This window comes from Cervus canadensis, chromosome 6, assembly GCF_019320065.1.
Source record: "Cervus canadensis isolate Bull #8, Minnesota chromosome 6, ASM1932006v1, whole genome shotgun sequence".
Classification (NCBI taxonomy): domain Eukaryota; kingdom Metazoa; phylum Chordata; class Mammalia; order Artiodactyla; family Cervidae; genus Cervus; species Cervus canadensis.
The window spans coordinates 26,583,191-26,609,478 of NC_057391.1; the positions used below are offsets into that span (position 1 = coordinate 26,583,191).

General features: G+C 42.4%; 1 protein-coding gene across 2 annotated transcripts in view; it reads right to left on the bottom strand.

Moving 5' to 3' along the window:
• Positions 1–25,708, bottom strand: part of RYR3 (ryanodine receptor 3) — a 547,151-nt gene extending 521,443 nt beyond the window's left edge. Inside the window, exon 1 of one of the 2 annotated variants that reach the window (XM_043471377.1) lies at positions 25,228–25,708. In XM_043471377.1, coding sequence (XP_043327312.1) covers positions 25,228–25,278 — 51 coding nt within the window. In that variant the 5' untranslated portion in view covers positions 25,279–25,708. The remainder of the gene's footprint in view (positions 1–25,227) is intronic. The other variant, XM_043471383.1, reaches the window with a different exon arrangement.
• Positions 25,709–26,288: the final 580 nt, after the last annotated feature.

The window sequence follows — 26,288 nt, forward strand, 5'->3', positions numbered from 1 at the left end:
GCAGGTAGCTAATTCATTTCACTGTTCTCTACAAATCTACGTAAATATATATGTATAGTACGCACACTCTTTTCCATTCTGTTGTTGACTGGTATGTGGGCTGTTTGTACAATATCGTGAACATGTTTGAACACATGTCCATGTACCTGTGAGTAAGTTTAGAGACTGCATCTAGAATGCTGGGTCCTGGGTATGTGTATGTGATCTGGCAATACCAGATTGTTTTCCAAAGTGGCTATACCAATTGACACTCATAACTTTTTCGTCTGTTGATAAAAATCAGTCAATGATATTCTGTTTAAGATTTTGCATCTGTGTTCAAAAGTGAATTTGGTAACTTTCCTTTCTTAAATAATATTTAGCTGATTTTGATATAAAGGTTGTACTGACCTCACACATTAATTTGGAAGTATTCCTTCTCTTTATACTCTTTCAAAAAGTTTTGCAAGATTGGAATTACCAGTTGCTTGATTTTTTTTTTCTTTTTTTTGCTGTTGTAGAATTTGTCTAATAAATTACCTAGGCCCCAGCTTTTGAAAGAAACTGTTAAATACAGTGATTCATTTAATAGTGTTTAGGAGCATTCCAATTTTCTTTTTCATCTTAAAATCAGTTTTACTAATTTATACTCTTAGGAATTTGACCTAACACCTAAGTTTTCAAAATCATTGGCATAAAAGTGGTTCATGATATTCTCTTGTCATTTCAGTATCTCCTGCATCAGAGATTTAACAATATTGTTCCTAATACTGTTTACTCATGCCTTCTCTTCCTTTTTATATCAATCTTATCAGACTTTGAAAGATATTATTAGTCTTTGTATTGCAACACAAACAATGTGCATTCTTGGGTTTTCTTGACCGCATTCTGCTTTCTCTCTCTTGCACGGAGCCCTCCCACACCGGCTGACCCCTCCACTGTCGCCCGGATGCTAGGTCACACTGCTGAATGAGTGTGCTGACGGATGATGTGACCACACGCTGTGCCCTTTGATAGTTTCTTGTGCTTTCTCTACTCTTTTTTTTTTTTGTTTTAACCTCACTCCCACAGCCCTGGGCTTGCACCTCTCAAGCAAAAAAGTGTTTGTAACTTTAGTCTTGACCTAAGTAAGGATCTGCCTTCTGGAGCAGTCAGGCTAAAGCAGTCTTTTTTCAAAAATTATTTATTTATTTTTGGTTGCATGTTCATTGCTGTGCAGAGGCTTTCTCCAGCTGCGGTGAGTGGGGGCCACAATGGATGGGGGCTGCGGTGAGTGGGGGCCACAATGGATGGGGGCTGCAGTGAGTGGGGGCCACACTTCGTGTGGTACGCAGGCTGCCCAATGTAGAGGCTTCTCTCATGGCAGAGCACGGGCTCTGGGGACACAGGCTTCAGTGTTTGCAGAGCGTGGACTCATGCGTTGTGGCTCACAGGCCCTAGAACACACGGGCTCCAGTGGGGCACACCAGATAGCTGCTCCATGCCAGGTGGGATCTTCCCGGACCAGGGATCAAACCCATGTCCCCTGAATTGACAGGCGGATTCTTATCCACTGAACACCAAAAAAGTCCAAAGTAGTCTTTTTAAATAATCAGATATAGGCTTTGGTTTAGAGAGTCTTTCTTTTTATTTACTTCTGCTAGTGTCTACCATTTCCTTCCTCTCCTTTTCTCTGAGTCTATTTTCTGTTCTGTTTCAAAAGTTTTTAAGTTAGATGATTAGTCATTAATTCAACCACTCACTTTTTCTAACATCCATCTTCAAGGGAGAGGTCAGCAAACCAATAGCCCACAGACTTGTTTTTGTAAATAAAGTTCTACTGGGACACAGCCACACCCATTTGTTCCCATATTGTTTGTGGCTACTTCTGTGCTACACCAGCAAAGTACAGTAGTTGTGACAACCCTGTGTCTGTAACTAGTAATATTTTAGTGGCTATTTCTTTACAGAAAAAGTTTGCTCTAAGGATATAGGTTTTTCTCTAAGTATTCCTCGAGTGACATCATGAATTCTGCTACATAGTGTTCACATAACCCTTCTGAACTTTGTGTTTTCTCATATCTAGTATGATTTCTTTGATTCATATGTCATTTAGAAAGTATAGTTTTAAAATTTCCAAACATGCTTTTCCCCCAAGGCTTTTAGTAATTGATTTCTGACTAACTTGTTCTGTGATGAGAAAGAAGATTTGTGTGACATTAATTTTCTTAAAATTTTAGAAATTTTATTACTGGCCTAGTATATGATCACTCTTGTAATTTTTTAACATATGTTTGAAAATAATATGTATCTCTATACATAGGTATATGTAGTGTCTTATTAATCATATCTTTTAAATCTTTTATATCCTAACTGATTGTCTGCTTAAACAATCAATTACTGAAAAAAGTATTAAGATTTCCCACTACAGGGTGGATTTATCAGTTTCACTTATAGCACTGACCATTTATGCTTTATTTTTTCAGATATATAACAATTAAACCTTCTATAATTTCAAGGTGAACTGATTCTCTTATGAAGATAAGCATTGTATCTATTCATTTCTAATGATATTAATTTCTAACCATATGTCATAAGTGTGTCTCTTATAAATAGAATATAGTTGAATTTTTTTATGCATCCACTCTGAGAATCTTTAATTAGATGGTAAGTCCATTTAGTTGATCATAATTATTTGATGTATCTGGATTACTTTGATCATCTGATTTCTTATTTCTCATTTTGTCTGCCTTTAGACATTTTCTTCACTGTATTTTCTTCTTTACTTGCTTTAAAGTTACATAATTTTTCTTTCTTGTTTTAAAGGTTAATTTAGAAATTTTAACATATATTTATCTTAGAGTCTCAAATTAATGTCTTTACCTTCCTACAACAATAAAAGAATCAATCACCTTCTTCTTGATATATATGCTCTTATTGTCCAGAATTGTAGATATATATAGATTCTTTTAACCCCCACACTCATTGTTACTGTTTCACATAAACTTGTTCACTATTTTTGTTTTGCTTTGTTTTTACCATTTCCTTTTTCTTCTCAGACCCTCTTCCTGAGATCATTTTTATTTCACATAAAATATATTGTTTAGTTAAGTCCTGTTGGTGGCAAGCTTCCTTGGCTTTGCCTATAAATATTTATATTTAGTTTTTATACTTGAAAGATCATTTCACTGGATATCTCATCCCTTAATATGCAAAAATATATTTATGTATATGTTTTTGTCACCCCAGAATTAATTATATATTTATTAAAGTAATTATAAAATTACTATATGTACTATATAAATATGTGTTGTATGTATATATTTTTATCACAGCAGAATAGTTAGAAGCACTAGCACTAGGTGAATTAAGAAAACTAAAAGTCTATTTCTAGTTAAACTATTAAGAGTTTATTTTATTTTCTAGTGAAGAGTCTATTTCCAATTTGCTACCAAAAATTAGTTAATTAAACCAGACTATGCTTCAGTACATCTTCCTAAATGTGGAATTAGTTAGTGATCTACTTTATAAGAACATCAACAAATTAAACAGCTATAAGATAATAGATAGAATGAACTTAAGGATAGGTTATTTTGCCTTAACTATGTGAATGTACCCCAAGGTGCTTGGCATCAAGAATATTAAGTTAATACATATTTTAGAGAGAATGAATCAACTTTAAAAGATTATTTTTTCAAAAGGCACAAAGACTATTTGTCCATAAAAAAGATGTTAACTCTAATGTATTAAAATATACATACAATAGAGTGAAGAGGCTGAAAACCTTAAACACCAACCTTGCAAACAGATTCTTTCTCAACTCAGCTCATAAAACTGCAAAAAAGGCACTGCTGCTTGAGTGCTCTGCTCTTGGGAGAGGTGAAGTCCTCTGTATTTATAGAAGGTGGATAAATCTGAATACATTAAACCATCAAATGTACCCTCTTCCATCCCAAATAAAGCCCAAACTAAAACAGATAGACTGAGCACAAAGATACAGGAGAGAAAGATAAGAGCACAAAGATAAATAATTCTGGAAAGTCAAAGCAATCTTGAGAAAGAATAATGCTGAAGGTATCACGCTCTCTGATTTCAAGCTCTATTACCAAGCTATAGTAATTCAAATCATATGGTACCAGCATGAAAACAAATACATCGATCAATGGAAGAGAATAGAGAGCCCAGAAATAAACCCACACATCTATGGTCAGATAATTTACAACAAAAGTATTAAGAATATACAATGAGGAAAGGGTGGCTTCTTCAACAAATGGTGTTGGGAAAAGTGGACAGTCACATGAAGAAAAATGAAAGTGGACCACTATCTGACACTATAAAATGGATTAAAGACTTGAACATAGATCTGAAACCATAAACTCCTAGAAGCAAACATAGGCAGTAGGCTCCTTGAGATAGGTCTGGAAATGATTCCCTGAATCTGACACCAAAAGCAAAAGCAACAAAAGCAAAAATTAACAAGTGGGACTACAGCAAACTAGGAAACTTCTGTACAGCCAAAGAAACCACCAATCAAATGTAAAGGGCAACCTACTGAATACAATAAAATATTTACAAATCACTTATTTGATAAGGAGCTAACATCCAAAACATGTAAAGAACTCATATAACTTAATAGCAAAAAAAAGGAAATAATTCAATTTAAAAAGCAGCAGAAGACATGAGTAGACATTTTCCCAAAGAGAGGTATTACATGAAACAATGCTCTACATGATTAGTCATCAGGGAAATGCAAACCAAAGCCACAGTGAGATATCACCCCAGTTAGAATGGCTATTAAAAAAAAAAAAATTGGAAAAAAACAAGTGCTGGTGAGGATGTACAGAAAAGGGAAATTTTGTGTGGTGCTGGTAGAAATGTTAATTGGCGGAGCCAGTATGGAAAACAGTATGGAGGTTCCTCAAAAAATTAAGACTAGAACTATCATATATCATCCAGCAATTCTATTTCTGGGGTTTTTATCTGAAGAAGACAAAACGCTAACTCAAAAAGACATATTCATTCCTGTGTTCACTGCAGTATTATTCACAATAGTCAAGACATGAAAATAACTTAAGGTCCACTGATGGATGGATGAAGAAATACTATTATATTATCACAATTATATATATATATATATATTATTCAGCCATAAAAATAATGAAATATTGCCTTTTGTGACAAACTCAAGGGTATTATGCTAAGTGAAATAAGAGAAAGAAAAATACATATGATCTCTCTTATATGTGGAATTTTAAATATTTAGTGTGTATATATGTATATGTATGTACATATATGTGTGTGTATGTGTGCTCATAGATACCAAGAACAAACTGATGGTTACCAGAGGCATGGGGTGGTGGGTAGAAGAAATGGGTGGGTTGTTTTTTGTTCTTTGGACTTTTAAGCCTAAATAATTTTGAAAATAAAAATAAGCACAAAGATGCACAAGTGCATAATCACATGCATCAGTCTTTGACATGGCTCAGTGTTCCTTAATCTATCTTGGTCTAAGACCAAGCAAACCTGGTCTATCTAAGCTACTACCTCCTCACCAGGACCACCACAGCTTCCAACTGGTTTCCCTGGTTCCACTCCTCCTCTACATGAAAGCCAGAGCTCTCAACCATGTCATTCCCATCTTAAAATCTCCCAACCACTTCTTATCAGAACACCATCTCAATCTCATCTCAACTTCCTATTTAAAAACAGAGCACAAAGGTCAAAGGTGGATTCTCTGGAGACAGACCATCTGGCTCAGGCATGGGCAGACTGTGTGCCAACTTGAAGAAACTGCTTATCCTCTCTGAGCCTCAGTTTTACTGTAAGTACAATGGAGATAATAACAATGCCTACCTTTAACATAGGGTTGATGTGATTCCCACACGATACGGTTAACAAGGCTCATGAGATCCCACTGCTGACTCCCTCCAACTTCATGTCCTGCAATCTTCCTCTTGTCCATTCCACACCAGCCTCGCCAGGCTTAGGGCTCTACTTGGCTTCTTCCTTTTCTCTCTCATGTTCTCTGTAGCTTCCCTCTCCTACCAGTCAGAGCTCAACTCAAATGTAACCTCACAATCATGCTAAGTCGCTCCAGTCGTGTCTGACTCTTTGTGACCCTGTGGGCTGCAGCCCACCAGGCTCCCCTGTCCATGGGATTCTTCAGGCAAGAATAGTGAAGTGGGTTGCCATGCCCTCCTCCGGGGGATCTTCCCAACCCAGGGATCGAACCTGAGTCTCCTGCATTGGCAGGCAAGTTCTTTACCACTTGCATCACTGGGGGAGCCCAACATTACAATCATTTCACCTTAAATAACCACCTAGACCTTCGCAGACTCTCACTCTCTATACTCGGATCATATGTTACTTTTCCTCATAGCTTTCAGTCTTATATGAAGTCACATTTACTCCCGTTTGTATGCTCTTTGTCTCCCTCACTGGAACGTAAGTGTCATGAGGGCAGGAGTTTCATATGTCATGTTTACTATCACATCCTTAGTACCTACTGCAGTGCCTGGTACATGGTAGGCACTCAAAAAATATTTGCTGAATACTAGAATAATGAAATGCTTACTGAGGCAGATAGTTCATAAATAAAATGTCAGTTACTGTTATCATCAGAGAATGTTAGACCAAATTATCTAGCCACATTCATTTTAGAAATGAATGAGCAGTAGTTCAAATTTGCAGAATTAGTGGCATAGCTAAGACTACAACCCAGTTGCTAAATGAGTGTGTACTTTCAAGAGATAATCCTGTGAAAACAAATGTTTCACTGCTCTTTAGTTCATTTTAGTTCTGTGCAACAATATCCATAAGACTGATGAAGGGACTTGATAGCCATAGGACTAGGGTAGCTGTGAGTGACTATTCTTATTGTAGCCACAATCTATGCCATCCTGCTGGTAGTATGCCTAAAATCCCAGTTATTATTCCACTTAAATGAATCAAAGCATTGAAGACTGATTTTAAAATAAAACTATCTAGGTACAATATTGGGAATTCTTTAATATCTTAGCTCAAACTAATTCATAGCAATAGGAACAAGATATTGAATAGAATCATGATGTAAAGGAACCCTGGGAAGGCAGACTTTGGAGGGGAGGAAAAAGAAGACAATTTGAGCACAGCATAGTCAGCCTCCTGGATGAGCTCGCTTACGAGCAGCACTCCCGAGGATGTGTGTGCAGGAAGGCACCATCAGTTGTGGGAGGAAAGCTGGGGAGCAAAAAATGACATGTGGGCAACTGTTCCCATGAGACTGTCTCAGAAAGGGGGATACCAGGGCAAAGAAAATAAAAACAACGGCAAGGACATTCTTCTTTGAGCTTTATTTAGTGTAAGTTCTGGAAGTAAACAGGGGGCATAGGGAGGGAGTACAAGTAGGTTTGGCTGGTGAATGGAAGACAAGGGAGCCCATGAAAGGGTGTACCCCAATAATTTGGGGATGAAGAAAATGTTACCCAAAATTAAAGAACCAGCACCTTGAGATTAGTTACTCTTGAGATGGATTGGTCAGAATGGTGCCTCCATAGAACGTAGCACAAGTAAAAACTGACCAGCCTGACTTAGGCCCACAATATCTCAAGCCTGTGTAACCAGGCTGCCCTAAAAGACCCTCGGGGTCTTTGTATTTAGATCCAGGATCACTTCTTTTTTGCCTATTTGTACCACTATGTTTAACTCCCAACTTTCAGCTCCATTTCCTGGACTGAGTTTAGTTAGAACATGAGGTATCAGATTTCAAATAAATTTAAGTTTCCTGTTTTCTCCACTTTGTTTTATTAGGTTGTTCTGTAAGTATTTACCCAGTACATGCTGTAGGCTACAGTGCTCTGTTTGCCATTGGAGATACATTAGAAACAACAACAGCAAAAATCTAAAATGCCTTAGTCACGGACATAACACCACCACCAACAGACACACACACACACGCATGCACACTTTTTAACCTTTATGGGAAACAAGTCAGTCCTATTAGAAGTTCACACTGTCTAATTCAGAATGGAATCTGCAATTTCTAAAGTTGACATCCCTTTTTGTAAGTAACTAGGTAAAAACACACCATTTGGGTGTTTTGAATACCCAATCTGAGCAATGAGGTCTTGCAGAAACACAATAAAAAATCATGCAAGAAATCACTGAGCCACTGTGCATATGAATATGAGCACCAATAGGAATTGTTAGAAATTAAACTAACTAAAGAAGACCTTGCCCCCAGAGAGCTATTCAGTTTTGCAGAGAAAAGGAGATTTATGCCTCATGAAACCAAGTTTGCACAATATGATCAAGTGCCAGATTATTTAGTTCAGACAACAATAATTAGCGAGCACTTTCCAATAATAGTCCTCACTAATCTTTTAGCAAAATTTTAAACAAACCATCTGAATGTGCTGATTTGAATTCTGATCTCCTATTTTTCCTCACTATTTATGTATAACCATATGGTAGGGCAGCAAAGGCAAGAAGCAGGGTAGAAAAGCCTATAAAGTCTATTCAAGAAAGGGTCACATCCCACTACTACAGTGGCTTTAGGGCTCAGGTGCCCCGTGGTCAAGAAATGGCCTCTGGAAGAAGCACAGGAGCCAAAGTTAAACTGTGTGAGGTATGAGGGACACTGCTGATACTAAACTGTTAGCAGCCAGAGTCTTCCCTCAGTAACACCTATAATAGAGCCACAGCCCTCCAGCGCTAGTCACTTTCTATTTTCTAGATGTTCCTGAAGTGCCCACTTCTTTTTCTGTTACCTTAAAACCTTGTCCTGAGCCAAGGTGAAACATCTTCTACAGCTATAGAGTAGATCTCATTCCATGAGGGAAAGTTTAGGTACAATGTGAGACTCTTCTTTCATTTCCATTCCGTGGCCAAGGCCAGGTCCCTGTTAGTGAAGGTTCTCGTTGGTATTAGCCTAAGTCCTGCCAAGTCCTGTCTTTACAGATGATGAGGCTTTAGTTATCTGTATCTGTCCATAAAGGGACAAATGGATTCTCAAAGTATCAGATATACAACTGTGAACTGAAGAAATGAGTAGAAGAGAGTACCCTTACATAAGCTGTTACCTGTATGTTCTACTCTACCAAAGTTATGTAATAGTGAATTACCATAAGCATTTATCTTCAAATCTTCAGAACCAATTGTATTTATGTTAGGTTGTTCTCCATTACCTAAAGAATTAAGGTCAGATCATCTTGATTTGCTCTCAAAATAGTTTTCCACTATTGTTGTTATTGTTCAGTCACTAAGTTGTGTCCAAATCTTTGTGACCCCCATGAATGCCAGGTTTCCCTGTCCTCTACCATCTCCAGCAGTTTGCTCAGATTCATGTTCATTGAGTCAGTGATGCTATCTAAACCACCTCACCCTTTGCCGCCCTCTTCTCCTTTTGCCTTCAATCTTTCCGAGCATCAGGGTCTTTTTCAATGAGCCGGCTTTTCACATCAGATGGCCAAAGTATTGGAGCTTCAGCTTCAGTCCTTCCAATGAATACTCAGGGCTGACTTTCTTTAGGATTGACTGGTTTGATCTCCTTGCATTCCAACGGACTCTCAAAAGTCTCCTCCAGCACCACAATTCAAAGACATCAATTCTTCAGCACTCAGCCTTCTTTATGGTCCAACTCGGACATACATTCTCCACTGTTATACCCCAGTAATCTTTCATGTGCCCCCTCGACTCTACTCTTTTAAGTTCCCTGAATGTGTAATATATTTTCACACCTCTGGGTGTTGCTTGGTGGTGATTCTTCTGTCTGAAATGCACTTTTAACCCATTTTCCATTTACCAACACTTTATAGAATCCACCTGGTTCAAGTACTCCCTCTCTTTTCAAATTTTTCCTGACTCTCTAGTGAAAATTAACCATTTAGGCTGTATAACTTTTATCCTTGTCTTAATCTACTGTTAGTTCTTTAGATGTCTAAGCTTTCCTACTAAACTTTAAGTTGCCTGAGGATAGGATTATGTATTTTGTCCCCCTTTAAGTCGGCTTCAAACTGTCCATAAGGTTCTCAAGGCAAGAATACTGAAGTGGTTTGCAATTTCCTTCTCCAGTGGACCACATTTTGTCAGAGTGAAAAAATTAGCTTAAAACTCAACATTCAAAAATGTTGATGGCATCCAGTCCCATCACTTCATGGTGAAACAACAGAAACAGCGACAGACTTTATTTTCTTGGGCTCCAAAATCACTGCAGATGGTGACTGCAGCCACGAAATTAAAAGACACTTGCTCCTTGGAAGAAAAGCTATGACAAAACTAGACAGCATATTAAAAAGTAGAGACATTACTTTACCAATAAAAGTCCATCTAGTCAAAGCTATGGTTTTCCAGTAGTTATGTATGGATGTGAGAGTCGGACTATAAAGAAAGCTGAGGGCCGAAGAATTGATGCTTTTTAACTGTGGTGTTGGAGAAGACTCTTGAGAGTCCCTTGGACTGCAAGGAAATCAAACCAGTCAATCCTAAAGGAAATCAGTCCTGAATATTCATTGAAAGGACTGAAGCTGAAGCTCCAATACTTTGGCCACCAGATGCGAAGAACTGACTCATTGGAAAAGACCCTGATGCTGAGAAAGATTGAAGGCAGCAGGAGAAGGGGACAACAGAGGATAAGATGGTTGGATGGCATCACTGACTCAACGGACATGAGTTTGAGCAAGCTCCGGGAGTTGGTGATGGACAGGGAGGCCTGGCACTCTGCAGTCCATGGGGTCACAAAGAGTCAGACACGACTGAGCAACTGAACTGAAGTCTTCTTCAGTTCCTAGCACGTGTCTTTCACATAGTAAGCACTCAAAAAATGCTTGTTGGATGGATGGATGGGTAGATGGATGGATGAATGAATAACACATAGCATCTCAGTTTCCTAACATAAAAATTAATAGATGATTGCCAAGGGTCATTAACTAGCTATAAATGTCTTAGGATTCTTTTAGAAAGCTATTAGCTCTCATTTAGCTCAGTTGACACTGAGGGGAGAAAAAAAAAACATCTCATTAGACTCACACACGAAAGAAACAGGAGCCTCACCAGAGTCTTACTCAGGACCCTACAGGAAGAAATCTCAGAAAAGGGTCTAGAAGAACCTCTAGGTTCTAAAGGAGGGCTAGTATTTGGAGGAAATAGAAATTGTGGTAGCATAAAAGTACAAACAAGCTAAGCAAAAAGCAATGTAGTAAAGGACATTTCAAAGCCAAACAAAAATAAATCTTGAATTAGCAACAACTTGAACTATTAGTAAAATGGTTTCCTTTCATCTGTAGATATGAATGGTGGCTAAGTTTTACTTCAAATCTGCATGTGCAGTGAACACGCATCTTGCAGTGGAGGATGCTGGTATATGCTACTGCTAGTGCTCAAGAATCTCATGGAAATAAAGGGGCCATACAGAGGGGTTAATGGTTTCTATCCTGTACAGATTAAAGACCGTGAAAGCACATAAAAATCTTTCCCAAAGTAGACTGACATCAAAACAGCCTTCAGCTACTCAAATAAGCATCAGTTTGCAAACATCTAGAAACACAAGAAGTATAAAAATGTCAGCAGTCATCACACTGATATCAATGATATGTAGAGCAGACATATGTTCCATACATATGGAATTGCCCCTTATTCCTTTTCTGTTTTCATAAGGACCTAGAAATGTCCCATGTGTGTTTAATTCTGAGAGGCAGGCAAACATATATGTGATGCCAGAGCCATTCACATTTCCCATTTTTTTACAAGCTGATTTGTGTAAGTATTAAGCTCAGAAAGTGAGACATCAGTCCTCATATCCCCAAGCCTGGATTATTCCATTATATGATTGGGATTTTTATCTTCATGGTAAACCACATTTCACTTACTTCAGTGCCACCAGCTATAAGGGCACATAGAGGGGAACAGAACAGGGAAATCAGGCAGTGAGAATACAGTCAGGTAGGGACATGGGCTGGAAGACCAGCATGTGAGAATGTGTTCATTAGCTTAACACCTGTTCTTGGAGACCTACTATGTGCCAAGCACCATCCTTAGTACTGAAAATACAACAAAGAAAAAAAGATAAAATTCTGACTCTTGAGTGGGTAGGAGATTAAATAAATAAAATAAGTAGTATGCTAGATGCTAATAAGTGTGAAAGCTGAAGAAAAATCAGCAGTAAGAAAAGACAGTTAACATAAAAGTCACTCAGTTGCAAACACTGAGTTCCATCTAAGACACTGACATTTACAAAATAAGATTGGGATGAAAATTATGAGGGTAATAATGCTTGGCCTCTCTGCTCCTTATCCTTACCCTTTAGGTGCCGTCTATTTACTTTTTTTAAACATACCTTCTCTTTTCTCTATTCCCCTAGGAGATTCTGGGTAACCAACTGTGGAATTGGAACTGCCAGTGCCCTGGTGACCATTCTTTTTCTTTCAGCCCCATGTGCCATATCACCAGATCAGTATTTTGTTTCTAGATAATATGTTAATCCAAGAGGAAGCATAGCAACATCTAAAGCCACTCCCTGATCCTCAGACAATATATTTGTTGTTATCTAGTCGCTAAGTTGTGTCCAACTCTTTTGCAACCCCCTGTACAGTAGCCTACTAGGCTCCTCTGTCCAGGGGATTTCCCACTCAAGAATACTGGAGCAGATTGCCATTTCCTTCCCCAGGGGATCTTCCTGACCCAGGGATAGAACCCACATCATCTGCATTGGCATGCAGATTCTTTACCCCTGAGCCACCAGGGAAGCCCAAACAATACATTTTCCATGACAATGCCTTAAGCTAAAGGAGTTTCTTTCTTTTTTTTAAAGGAGTTTCTTGAACGTCAGGAATTACATGCACCTTGAGAAGTCTGAGACAAAGGGGCCTCTCCTCCCCAATGACATACTTAACCTACGGGCTAAAGAGAGGTTAACCCTAAATCTTTTTTACTCCAAAACCCCAATAAACCTACTTTTTAATTTTCATTTGATTTCAAGAGTTTAAATGCGGAGCCTCTTCATACTCTGTGAGACATCTGCCTTCTGATGTGTATTCTGGAGGCCCTGCCAGGACGTGAACATGAGTGACATGCACTTAGCACAAGCAGGGACCAGAGCAGAGCCTGGGGATCAGTAAGTGTATTTGTCCTCACCTAATAAGCATCCAGGAGTCAGGCCCAGGTTCCTGTTGTTCGTTAAAAGCACGATTTGGGACTGCAACCTTCATACGTGCAGAAAACCAAGGAGGAACATGTGCACGCCCACAGGATTTCAGTTGGCGAAGGCTTCTAGGGAGCAGGTGGGAGAGCTATTTAGATTTTTTTCCAATTAATTGAGTTAGAAATTGTAGTAAATAAACAGTTCTAAGTACATTTTCTACCCTCTAAACAGTTCCCATATCATTGAAGAGCAGCTGCTTCAGGATCCCAGGTGGTTCAGAGAAGCACAGGCTGGGCATGGGTTCTGGGGACCTGGCAGAGGGAATCCCCATCCACTGTGGGGGAGGACCGGCCATGAGAATCTGTATCCTATCACATCATATATATTGTAGCAGAGGAGGACATAGGCACAGCATGAGATACTGTGCTCATTACAGCTCTGCAAACGTTACCACCCTCAATGACCTCAACAGTTACATGAAAAGTTATCAAGATGCGCATCTGAGAGATGAGGAAACTATCAGGATCTTATATTGTGCAAATGATCAATCCAAAATTCACCCTCAGGTTTGTGTTACCTGGAGCTCTTAAACTCTCTTATCAAAGACTATATATGACAATGGTGTTGACACCCATGTCAATGAAGATAACGGTGATCTGAAAATGGTAGTAGTGCTAGAAAAATCATCAACAGGAGAACTGTTGATAACAGGAGAGCTAAGAAAAGAATGGTCTTGCTAGGCAAAATTCATACTAATTATAGTCATTTATGTGAGTCGTGTACAATTATGCCCAATTACAAGTCACCACAATAATATTTATGTACAAAAATAAATATGTCAGAATAACTTTGATCTAAAATGTATTTGATTATAATAGTCACCTCTCTATATATGTAATCAGACTTCACTGTTGCCCAGGTTCTAACGTGCACATGTGACATCTTGATAGCATTTTATATTCTGTAAAAGATGCTATCTGAGGACATTCTCAAGCACCAGACATTCTCAAGTATTGGGAGGAAAGAGGCAACTAATAGTAACAAAATAGGGTATGGCTCTGGAGAATCTCAGGGTGTGGTCATTTCATCCTGACCTCTGCCATGAATTAATTATGATAGTCATAATTCTATAGATTAGGAACCTGAGGCTAGAGTCAATGAAATAGCTCATCCATAGAATTTAGTTTTCTATTCGCAACTAAAAAAGTGAAATTAACTGCTAGTGAAACACCCAGATTCAGTAAACCCACCCCCAAAAAATCTCTCTTCTTCAAAGAAATCAAAAGCCCACCCATTCTCTATTAGTTGGAGGAAATCTCACTTTAATTTTTTTAAAATATAATTTCTCATCTACTGAGCCCAATTATTTTGGTTGTTGGGACCAGCTTTATGAATGAAAGTAAAGAGCCCACTGGGAGTTAAAACCTAATCAAAAACAAGGAGCCATCAGCGAGCCCATGTGTCTCGACTCCCATTATACCTGCCATACCTCAAGGACCAGAGAGATTTAACTAGGTAGACGCCTACCCTAATCCAGGGAAGGGACAATTTCTAATAAAGATTAAATAACCAACATTATCCAACTTAATTCCACAGAAAGCAGAGAAGAAATAACGGCAATAATGTTTGGTAGGGAAGGGGGGAGGTAAAAATCAGAAGCTTGGGCCACTGCCTGCATCAGGACCCCTCAGGATAGAGAGCTCTAAAGCAAGTATCAAGGTTTATGTTAGGTTCAGACTTTGCAGCCACAGACACGAGAGGGGATCAGGTAAGGTGCATAGCTGATCTTTATAGTAGGATGACTGCATTGCTGAAAATACAGAAAATTCCCTGAAAAGCAAATTACTATGTTTAAGACATAGGTTGAAAAAAGTCTCCCCAAACCAAGGACAATGAGTTGCTTGTGTTTAGGATTTTGCAAACCACTTTGTCCATCCACTCTTACAGATAATCAAAAATTGCTGGAGGATGAATCAGTTAGCATTTGCATCAAGAGGCTGTGTGAAGCAGATACTGTGAGAACTGACCTTTCAGTCCATGCACTTGAGGCCATGTACATGCCAGGCTCATTTCCATTCACAAGGCCTGGTCATACTATCCTTAAGCAGAATGTCAGCAATCCAGACCATGGAATAATCCCAAGGTATGGTCCCTTTGTACTTTCTGACTCTAAAATGGATGTGCAATGACATCTGGAGTAGCTAGTGTGACTAAGGTCAATGTTTTACACTGATTGTTGAGACAATATTAATAGCTAATATTTATTGAGGACTTAGTATATGTCGGGCACTCTTCCAAGTACCTTACATGGATTAACTCATTTAATCCTCAACCCTTGGAGACACACACTATTACTACTCTCATTTAACCCATGTGGAAACAGGTACAGATGTCAAGAAACGTCCTTAAGGTCGTAGATTTTAATAAGAAAATTTTTGTACCACTGAAGTAGGGGAAAGTCAAATTATTATAAATGCATCTGAAGTGACTGATATCTTTGTTACCTCAAAACCAGACTGAGCCCCCTCTTGACCTTCAGATGTTAGAGGTGTGGTACATTAAGATGTCTTACATATCTATGCAACTCCCAGTCACTTGTCAGGGCCAGGCTGGTCAATAAATGTTGAATGAATACCCTGCTTACCTTATATTTCACAATATCTATATCTATATGACAACTTTAAAGGGTATTTAAAGGCTAGAACAATCTGCATTCATTTTGAGGATGAAGTCTATCATTTATTAAGCCTGCTAATCTTCCCGCCTGCCAATCTCTCCTATACACTGTGACAGATGATACATTGTCTCTTATGTTGACATTTTCATCCAAGGACCTTGATGTGCATCCTGAACCTGATCCTACTCATAAAAATATTCATGCATTCCAGGGAGCACATTCACTCAGAATCTAAAGGTGCATCCACGGCTGCAAACTGGCAGACAGCTCAGGATCCCGCTGCAGATGTGTTTTGCTTGGCTGGAAGTGTTTAAGAATTTTATTTGAATGTGTAGATCAGGCCTGCCTTTCTTTGCAAATAAAGCTAGATTCACACATTTTGTTACCTGAGAGTGAAAGTGTTAGTAGCTCAGTCGTGCCCGCCTCTGCGATCCCATGTAGTGCAGCCCGACAGGCTCCTCTGGCCATTGAATTCTCCAGGAAAGAATACTGGAGTGGGTTGCCATTTTTGTTACCTGCCTGGACCCAGAAGTGTTTAAAAGTGAGTCCTCCAATTTACTGGTACCCAGGGATTTGGAGAAGACTGAATAAAAGACCTCTGTGCTCCTAAAGTTTATAATCTATGGTCAGCACTTTGGGTGGATAGAAAACTTTTCAGGCAAGGAGGCCACTAAACATCTTTTATTTCAAGTAACTCCTTCCATATACACAAATCTAATTCTCCTAGAGGAGACTCAGGATCACCTCACTCCTATTTTCAAGGCATCCCTGAAATACACTCATTATGGCCATATCTTTAGAAATGGATAAACTACAACCCAGGGAAGGACAGACAATCCTACAGGTATCTGGTGATGGAATGCCCCAGAATAAAGCAAATGCTTTCACTCTGAGTTTACCCACTTGACTGGAATGTTCTCTGTCACATTGTTCATCTTAAAACCCTTCTTGTGAAGAAATGAGATTTATTTAAGACATCACCATAGTTTATTCTTGGACTCCTCTTTGCCAGGCAGCCTGGACAGAAGAGAGGCTGACTTGGAGGTGGACCACTGCAGTAGTTCAGAATGACAGCCACATGTCCAGGATGATAGATGATGGGGCTTAGGAGGGGCTCACAGTCCTCAGGACTACCTGCCCTCTTTCGATATGACCTCTTGGATTCAGCTTTTGGTTCAATGTGAAGCTGTGGCCAACCGGATCTCTCTTACTGCCCCAGTGTTATTTGCAGCCTGGATCTGGTCCATGGTGTGGAGTACACCAGTGTCAATCAATACTTCTTACACTGTAGACATTTACGTGCCATTGATGGAGAACTTTCCATTTCTTCCTGTAGTCCCACTGACTAGCTCTCTCTGCTCAGGCCCATTAGAGAACTCAACTGTGAAATTACCAGGGAGTAAATGCCAGGCCTTATGACTGGTGTGTATCTTCCAGTAAGAGCCTTTCCTATTTGCTCCATTGGAGGACAGGTGGCTCTCCTTGGCATTCTCCTTTTTTTGCTGCAGGATTGTTCTAATTGTCCCTGGATTGGTCTCAGGGACTCTGGAGCATTTGCTTGGGATAACGATGAGCAAACATCACCAAACACGATAAGTGATGATGGAGTTTTGTGGCTTGAACTCTTTCCTTCTTCAAGAAAGCACTGCCATAGTACTCAATTTGCAGTAGAGTCACCTCATTGTATAACAATCAGAGACTGTCTTTTTCTAACTGTTGTCGCTCATACTGAATTATCTAAAACAAAGTATTAAGTAGCACCAATCCTGACTGTAAACAGTGATCCTACCAACGCCTGAAATGAGGTTGGTTACTTTCTTCTATGTAGCTCAAGGATTCCTCACCTCTGATCAAAGGTCACACGCAAATAAAGATGGGGGTCTCTGTGCCACCAGCCCCACAGGCTAGACTTCTTTGCCCTGATGCTTATTCTGCCTACTCAGGGTTCCCCAAGAACCAGTGAAGTGCTCACCTAGGCTTGCCCCACTTAAGAGTGCTCCCAGGTGCTCTCAGGTGACAGCAATCCAATTCCTAGTGCTTTAGAAACTGGCTCTGCTCAGCTGTTAATGACGCTAATCACTGATGATACCCACTGAGCTAACAATTTTGCATTTCTATCTTTTGATAGAGGGAATTTCTTGAGTCATTGCCTTATCCCAAAGGCAGACCAAGGAGAACTACAACCTTCTAGGTAACACTGACACCAACTCAGATTGGCATTCCTACACGTCCTTGAAAGCTATGCTGCCTTGCTCATCACATGGGTTTGTTCCAATGGCATAAAATCACACATAAACTCAGTAGAAAACTGTTGATGGTGTTTAAGGTTATGCACAGGGGCAGCAGCTCTGTCTCCAGAGTCCTTCCCTGCCTCCTCTGCTCTCTGAAAAGTAAGAAGCAGCAAGCAGCTGTCACCCCAGAGGGGATGGCTCCTGTTGAGTGAAATTTCTGAATCTCTTTGTGATCTGATTTTAGGATATAATGTTTGTCATCCTTCTTGGGCATTGGACCCAGTAAAGTAAGACCTCTTCAAATAGTCAAGTCTGAATGGGGACTGGAGGCTTTCCTGGTGGCTCAGTGGTACAGAAACTGCCTGCCAACGCAGGAGACACAGGTTCGATCCTTGCTCCGGGAAGATCCCATGTGCCACGGAGCAGCTAGGCCTGTGCGCCACAATTATTGAGCCCACAGTTGAGAGCCCATGAGCCACAACTACTGTAGCCTACATGCCCTAGAGCCTGTGCTCTGTAACAAGAGAAGCCACTGCAATGAGAAGCCCACGCACTGCAACTAGAGATTAGCCCCCCCAGCATAACCAAAAATAAATAAAATTATGAATGGGGGCTGCAAGACGTTTAACCAATGAGAGTTCACTGCCTAAGGAGATGGAAGGTGAAAAAGAAGAAAGAGCCAACAAAGAGAAAATCAGGGCCTCACGCCTCAGTGTCTCCTACTTGTATGGCTATGTCCAGCCTAAAAGGGCAGCAGCCCTGAGCATTCCAGCGGAGTCAGCAATGTGCTCTGAGCTAGCCAAGAGAAGCAGTGCATGTGAGGAGAGGAAGCATAGCTCTTATTTTTGAACACAGCATCATCAGTCTCAGAGCCGATCTGAACTTTGTTTTCTAATAATCAGGAATCAGAAATGACAGAGGAGGAAAAAAACAAGCTTGGCACCTCCCAAGGCCTATCCCCATGGCAGGATCAGGACCAAGGGGCCAGCACTTTTCATTCCCTCTCTCTGAGTTGAAGAGGTGCTATAACGGCAAAACTCACTGAAGCAAAGGAAGATGCAGTGACTGGAAATGTCTTTGTCCCTAAAATACCCCACTGGCTTTCAAAAAGGGAGAGGACTGAGAGGATGCCAGCCCAAGGACCCGACGTGGCTCCCTGGGGAGATGTGGTGCCCTGCAGCCTCAGCATTGGCTGGGATCCTGCCATAAAAGCATCTGCTTCCTCCAGGTGCGGCCAAAAAGGAACTTTTCAAAGGTCCTGACTCTCCAAACAGACGTGACTGAAGCAGCAAAATCTCCAGGAGGAAAAGCAGGGTTGGCTTTAAAGAAAAGCTGATCCCAATGCTCTGGGGGAAGAGGCTCATAAAAGCCATGAGAGGGACAGTTTTGAAAGGAAGATATTCAGTGAGAAAGGGATTCAATAAGGAAAGGTGGTCCAACGGAAAATCATAGCTTTGGTAATTTTCTGGGAAGACAAAAAAATAACTCTGAATGTTCTGTTTGGTGGCTGGAATCCTGGGGTGGGGGGGCTACCTTTTGAAGGTTCTAGCACCAAGGAACTTACCTTCTCAATCAAGTCTTTTGGTCAAATAGCTTGAGAGAAGCTGGTGTTGGTTTTAGTTGAGTAATTTCCCAGATACGCTGCAGGTGGACCAACACTGGAGCCCATCTAACAACTCGGGGATGAAGGGGAAGCCCTGTGGCAGAGAGCATGTTAGATGAAGGGAAATGTGCTTTTCAACAAGACCCAGTCACAAGTATTGATTTCCTCGTGCAAGAGAAACACAGCGATAACACCCGACGAAATACACCCTCTTCACTCCTTTGAGGTATTGTCGAAGGACCGTTGCCTCTCGTGACTCTTCTGTGAGGCTATTAAAGCAGGTTCTACCTCCAGACAGGGAGGAAAACCTGCATTTTCTTCAGGGACTCATTCAAGGTCACAATGAGCTAAGGCCAGAAACAAGAATTCCTGCCTCCAAGTTCAATTCTTTTTATTACATCATTCCACCTCTACTGGATAAATCTCGTAAGAAGGGTAGCTTAAAGACAGAGCTAATAAAGAAGGGTTTATATGGATGTGGGATTGTAGGAAATGAGCCCAGAATGTTAGTTTCTGAAGACATTCCTGGGCCTACACAAGAGATGAGGGAGAATAAGGCAGAAGGATGCAGGTCAATTAGAAAATGATGGAGCACGTCAAAAAAAAAAAAAAAAGAAAATGATGGAGCCAGTTGTTTCTAAACCCAACATTCTTTCATCTATAAGGTAGAGTCAAATGATGAAATAAATAATCCTTCCTAGGAAGCAGTGAAAACACGTGATCACCAAAAAAGCAACAGAGGCAAATAAATAGATATTCATAATAAAATCTATTTAAATACAAATCCTTCAAAAATAATTACTAGGGCATTTCACTCTCCAGATAAATCCTTCTCACCCTTTCTTTTTCAACATTTTCCCCCTCAGATCGACCCTAAGGAACTCAGATATATATTTGTATTTCCTATAATTCAGTATTGGAAAGGAAATAAAGAATTGTTTTTAAAAAAACGGATTTCACTGATGAGTCCTCATCCTGCCTAACAGTCATATTCACATAAAAAAAATATGCCGACATCAGACACACCTTAGTCAACTGCAGACCTGCTCTTGGTCCCACTCCTCCTACACTGGGCTACAATGCATTCCAATATTTCCAAGTTCACAGTTATCATCACCTCATTCTCTGGAACTCGGCAGCTCACAATCCCTCAGGACAACCCTGGTCAGGACAATCAGTGCTTCCAGGTAGAAGCTACCACCACCCCACCATTCCCAGTGCTGATGTGACCTTTCTAACACAAGTCAATTTCTGTGAGAAGGACCTGGCTTTCTTTTACATCCACCTGGGCCATTTCCCTGGAAAGGAGGGGATATCAGATGCCCAGCTATTCTGCTACAGCTCCTTAATAAGATCAGCTTCCCAAAGTCAAAAGAAAAGAGACCAAGAAGGTGGGAAGTGATGTTGGGAGATCCAGAGTAGGGGGATATTCTGCATTTTGCCATCTTAACCATCAAACCTGATTCTACAGGACAGCCCAGCCCTGCTCTCCAACCACACATGCCTGGTACTGGGTCTGCATTCTGGCACTGCCTCCATCACCACACACTGTTGCTCTGAGCCACTGTGCTTGAAGAAGTCACTGGTGTCCACCTCCTCCCCCTGCCTCCATGAGAAAAGTGATCAAAGGCACGACATTGGCATCATGCTGCTGTTATGTAAATAGACTCAGCTGAGGGCAGAACCAAGCAGGAATCTATATACCACGGAAGCAAAGTTCACTGTCATCCCAACCTGGGACTACTCCATGCTCTAGACCGACTTGAGCTCACATTGTTGCCACAGCTCAAATTCAGGGATTTGTCCCAGCCTCCCTCGAGGATAGAACCCAAGACCACAGGAGCAGTCTCAATTCTCAGCCCAAGTGCCTTCTCCTGTCACTTGAGAGCTGCAAATTTAGATGAAGGAGGACAACTTTCTACGAGGAGGGCTAGATGAGGCATCTACTTGACCAATTTTTAATGGAAACTAATAGATTAAACGAGTGTCTCTCTCATGCTGAGTTCTGTTTCAGTTAACTTTGTGGTGGAGAGGGGGCTGGCAAAGAGAAGGCTATGGCATTTTAAAAACAACTAGCTGAGGCCTGGAGGTTTTTCTTTCTTTTTCCAAGGATGCTGCAGTCTAAGGGGAAAAAAAAATGGGAGCGGGGGGAGGCGGAGAAACCATCTTCTCCCTGGCACTCTCAAAGTCTGATGCGGTGCCAGCCGCTCCACCAACTGTCTGGAGAGAAGGTAACTGTCACTCTTCTCACCGTAACTTCTTGCTTTCAGATCAGTGGCTGGCAGGTTTATCTGCTTCTGAGCAGCTTCGGAGCCACGTCAGTGACACTGGCTACGTCAGCAAGAGCAATCGGAAGGGAGCATGATGCCACTGCCAGCAGCGGTGGGAGGGAAAATTGTAGCCTTCAAGAAAATGCTTAGGTCTTTCCGTGTGGCTGCCTCGCTCACATTGACTTAGACGACTGCCAATGATTTCAGAAAGCCAGGAGGAGACAGGTAGCTTTACACAGCCATTTTCGAGTTGGGGGTGCAGGAGGTTTTAGCTAGTAAAGGCTTATGCTTTCAAACCCCTTGTGTAGGACCTGCCCTCAACTTAGGAGAGGGTGGGCTTCAATCAGAGGATGCAACCAAGGTGAACACCACCACCCAGCAAGTGCCTGAAGCCCCAGTCCACACGCCTCCAGTGATTACTGCAGTAATTCTGGCCCATTTCAGGTCACCCGTAGTTCTAGCTGCTTTCATTGTCATTCTCATGATAAACAGGACACAGTGACCACCAACAAGGGTCCTTGACACAGTGCTATTCTATGATCTATTTTTTTTAAAAGTAGGTTTAAAAGCCTCTGTTCTTGGAGTGGCAACCCTTGAAGTTCATGGTTGCAAAGATACAATTCTATTTCATCGCCTTCTGGTTCAGGACAATGTTAAGGTGAAAAGACATGACTAACACACGGTCCAAATGCTTTCAAAGATATTGTTTTGGGAAAAGAAAGAAACTCTAAGGTAAAGATAGGCGGGGAACTTTGAAATATGTTCTTTAACCCAGTCTTGGCCAAAAGGGAAAAATTTCCACAGAGATTCCTGATAGCCCTAAAAGCAGCAAGTTAAAGTCAAAATCTTGTATCAAAAACTCATGTTGATTAGGTTTGAAGAAATAATTTTGCCTAATTCATGGATATGGAGATAATGTCAGGGTTCAGAAAGTGGCAGTTCTCATCTCAGTATATTCTTAATATTATAAATAACCTCTGGAGTAATGCTCAATGCCAGGCTCTAGTGGGAATTTAACATTATGGAATGACAATTATTAGTAACTTGCTGGGCAACCATGGTCAAGCCACTGGATTTCCCGTGCCTCTGTTTCATCACCTATTCTGCCCCCAATAAGCTAAAGATGAGGAAGTTAAGCTGTATCTCAGGGTTACTGAGGAACACATCTAAAGGTGATTATTTGAAGGAAAAGGATCAATACCACATTTGGAGTCACTAGCCTCATGGTCACTTGCAGGTCTGGATCAAAGCCATAACTGATATGCAGTACTTCTTCCGAGGTTCTTACCTTGGGACCTTGAACCCTATGGGGGGCCATGAACGGGCTTTAAAATGAGCCCATCTGCTCTGATCTAGGGGCAGACACCCACTGACACAAACAGTTTAAGAAGCATTGTTCTACAGTAAGACTTGGTTACAGGTGTACCAAAAAAAAAAAAAAAAAAAAAACCCAAAACACTGCCTAACGGAGAGGAAAAGTCAAGGAAGATGGCCACAGAAGCCAAAAGAAATACACAGGATCGGATCTCAAGAAAACCATCAGGGCTTCACCTTGACTTTCTGGGTCATCTATCCGTTCGGACTGAGCCTATCTGTCAGAATGGAATTTCTCCAATCAGCAATACCTACAGGATCATTAATAATAAGCAGAAGAAATGACTGACTGAGGAAGGCAAAAGGCAGGAAGCACCTGAGCTGCCAACCATCCAATACCAAGAACACCTATTAGAAGGAAAACCTAAGGATTTCACAGGGCTTTGTTGGTGTGGAGGAACAGGCAGATTCACAGCAAAAGGGTTGTAAGGAGTGGTAAACATGAGACTGTCTTCTTCGAAGTGTGAGAGCTGAGACTGAGGTCTGGGCCTGTGGATCAGAGTCAGGATGAAGAGATGGGTAATTCTATAGTATCAGAAGGCAGTATCAAAGGGTAAGAAAGAAAAAATGTGAAGTCACTCAGTCATGTTCGATTCTTTGCGACCCCGTGGACTGTAGCCTACCAGGCTCCTCTGTCCACGGGATTTTCCAGGCAAGGGTACTGGAGTGGGTTGCCATTTCCTTCTCCAGGACCAAAGGGTAGTACCAAAGGTAGTAGGTCCCAAACAAGACCCAAGTCCCAGCCCCAGAAGAGAAACCACGTTTGGAAGTAAAACCAAAGAGAACTGTAGGGAACACTCCAAGGAGAGGGGAATGGTGCAAAAGATGGACAAGACCTCAGTTGGGATCTTCAGAAACCAGGTTTGAAGGTGGCACTTAGAAAAAGAGGGAGGGAATTGGAAAGGATTCCAATTCCTGAGATCCAGGCAACAAATAAAATGCTCTAACACTTATAGAGCAATTTACAGCTTACAAATCATTAGGACATTCACTATCTCATTTAATCTTTATCACCCTGAAACACTGGGTGTAATTTTCTTTATTTTACCTATGAGGAAACTGAGGCTAGGAAGGGTGGATTATGCGACTTGCTCAAGGTCACTTGCCGAAAATCAGAGCTGGGACGCATCCCGATGCTCCCACCCCACCTGATTGTTATCCACCTGGAAAACCTTTATGTTAACTCCTAAGGGGCAAGGCTGAAGTGATTACAACGAACTCCACCCCCACCCCATCCCCGACACTTGCCCTAAAATCTGGGGCGGAGTAGCGCCCCCCTCCCCCGCGGTGCCAGGGAGGGGACCCGAGTGACGCGAAGCCAACAGCCCGGGGTTTCCCTGTCCTGCGGGGCTCTGAAGAGCGGGCAGCAGAAACCACGGTTCTTACACTCGAGGCAGTCAAGTAACACTCCAGCAGCAGCTGCCAGTTCGGGGCTTAAAGTGCGAGGGGCAGCGCTGGGCGAATTCCCTTCCAAGCGATCCGAAGTCCGGGACCCAGTGCGGGCGCCGGCTTCTCCGTATCCCAAGCTCGCCCCTGCCCCGCTGGTTCCTACTGGCGGTTCCCCAGTGCGTGGAGGAGGCGACAGGAGGCTGGGGTGGAATACTGGGGTGAAAGAGCGGTTGACTCTGGGGCAATAGTTTCCACTTCTGATCCTCCGGGTCAGAACCGTGAGCAAATCCTGCCTGGAAGTTTGGCCATCAAAGGTTTCGGATCAAGTAGCAAGTTGTGGGAGAGCTGTAGAGGTGGATGGAGGTGGAGGTCTGGGGTGGGGGTGGCGATAGGGGAAGAAGGGACAGACAGGAAGAGATGCCCCTTCCCACGCAGCCCCCTTGCGGCCCCGCGGGTGGGTGGCCGGTCCGTCTCTGCAGCCCGCGGGTGCGGAGAACGCGCCGGGCTTCGGGCACCGCGCATCGGGCACCTGGGCGCAGCGCAGCCCCTCCTGGCGAGTTCCGCGCTCCTCCCCACCTGCCCGCCGCCTCGCCCCCGCCGCGAAGACTCACAGTCCGCAGGAACTGGATCTCGTCCTCGCCTCCTTCTCCCCCTTCGGCCATGGCTCCCGAGGCGTCGGCGGTGCCCCAGCCTCCGGCGCCTCTGCTTCCCCCGGCAGCCGCTCGGCGTGCGCCCGCAGCTGCTGCGCTCTTTCTCCTCCTCCTTCTCCTCCTTCTCCTCCTCCTCCTCCGGCTCCTGGCTCTGCCTCAGCAGCACCGAGCTAATCCCCGACCATATAGGGAGCTGGGCAACACTCCACTGCACTGCAGAGCGCCAACGCCAACCAAGCAGCCCGCCTACCCTCTCGCCTCTCGCCCCAGCCAAGTGCGCGGCGGCCACCCGGCCCGCGGAGAGCGCAGCGCCTGGCGCACACAGCGGGCGGGGGCGGCGCTGCGACCCGGGCGGGGGCCGTGGGGCCTCCCCCGCAACGCGCCGCGCCGCGCCGCCGGCTCAGCGGAGACGTGCGCCCCGCGGCGACGACAGAGTGCCCCTACCCCGCGCGGATTCGCAAACAAAGGCCAGTTGCTTAGTCCAGCATGCCCAAACTAGGCACCTGCCCTCTCTCTTTGCCCTCGTTCGTTCGTGTGTGTGTGTGTGTGTGTGTGTGTGTGTGTTGGGCTCCAATGCTTTGCTCCAATCTGAGTGCCTCGTTCGGACCCCCAGCCGCGGAAGGCTGAGACGGGTGTGCCTGTGATCTTCTGAACAGCAGAGAGAAAACGGTGCAATGAGGGTGTCTGTCCATTCATAACAAAGTTTGCCTTTGCCTGCATGGCCCTTTCTGCACCTTAAGAGAACCCCTTCTCCTCTGCAAAACCCATTCAGTATGTTTTACCAAACTGCTTGATGATCCATTGTTGGTGGACAGAGTACCATCTCTCTGCACCTCAGAAACCTTCCGGGATTCCCCCATTCCATCCACAGTTCAGAGGTTAGGTGGCATGAACCCGTTCTCTCTGCCTACCCTCCTTTCCTAAATTTCTTCTGCATTTTAGGGTACCAGCCCTGGGAACTCTGTAAAAGAGAAACGGTGGGACCCCTTCTGTCTTTGGACTGCTGACATCTCACCCAGCCT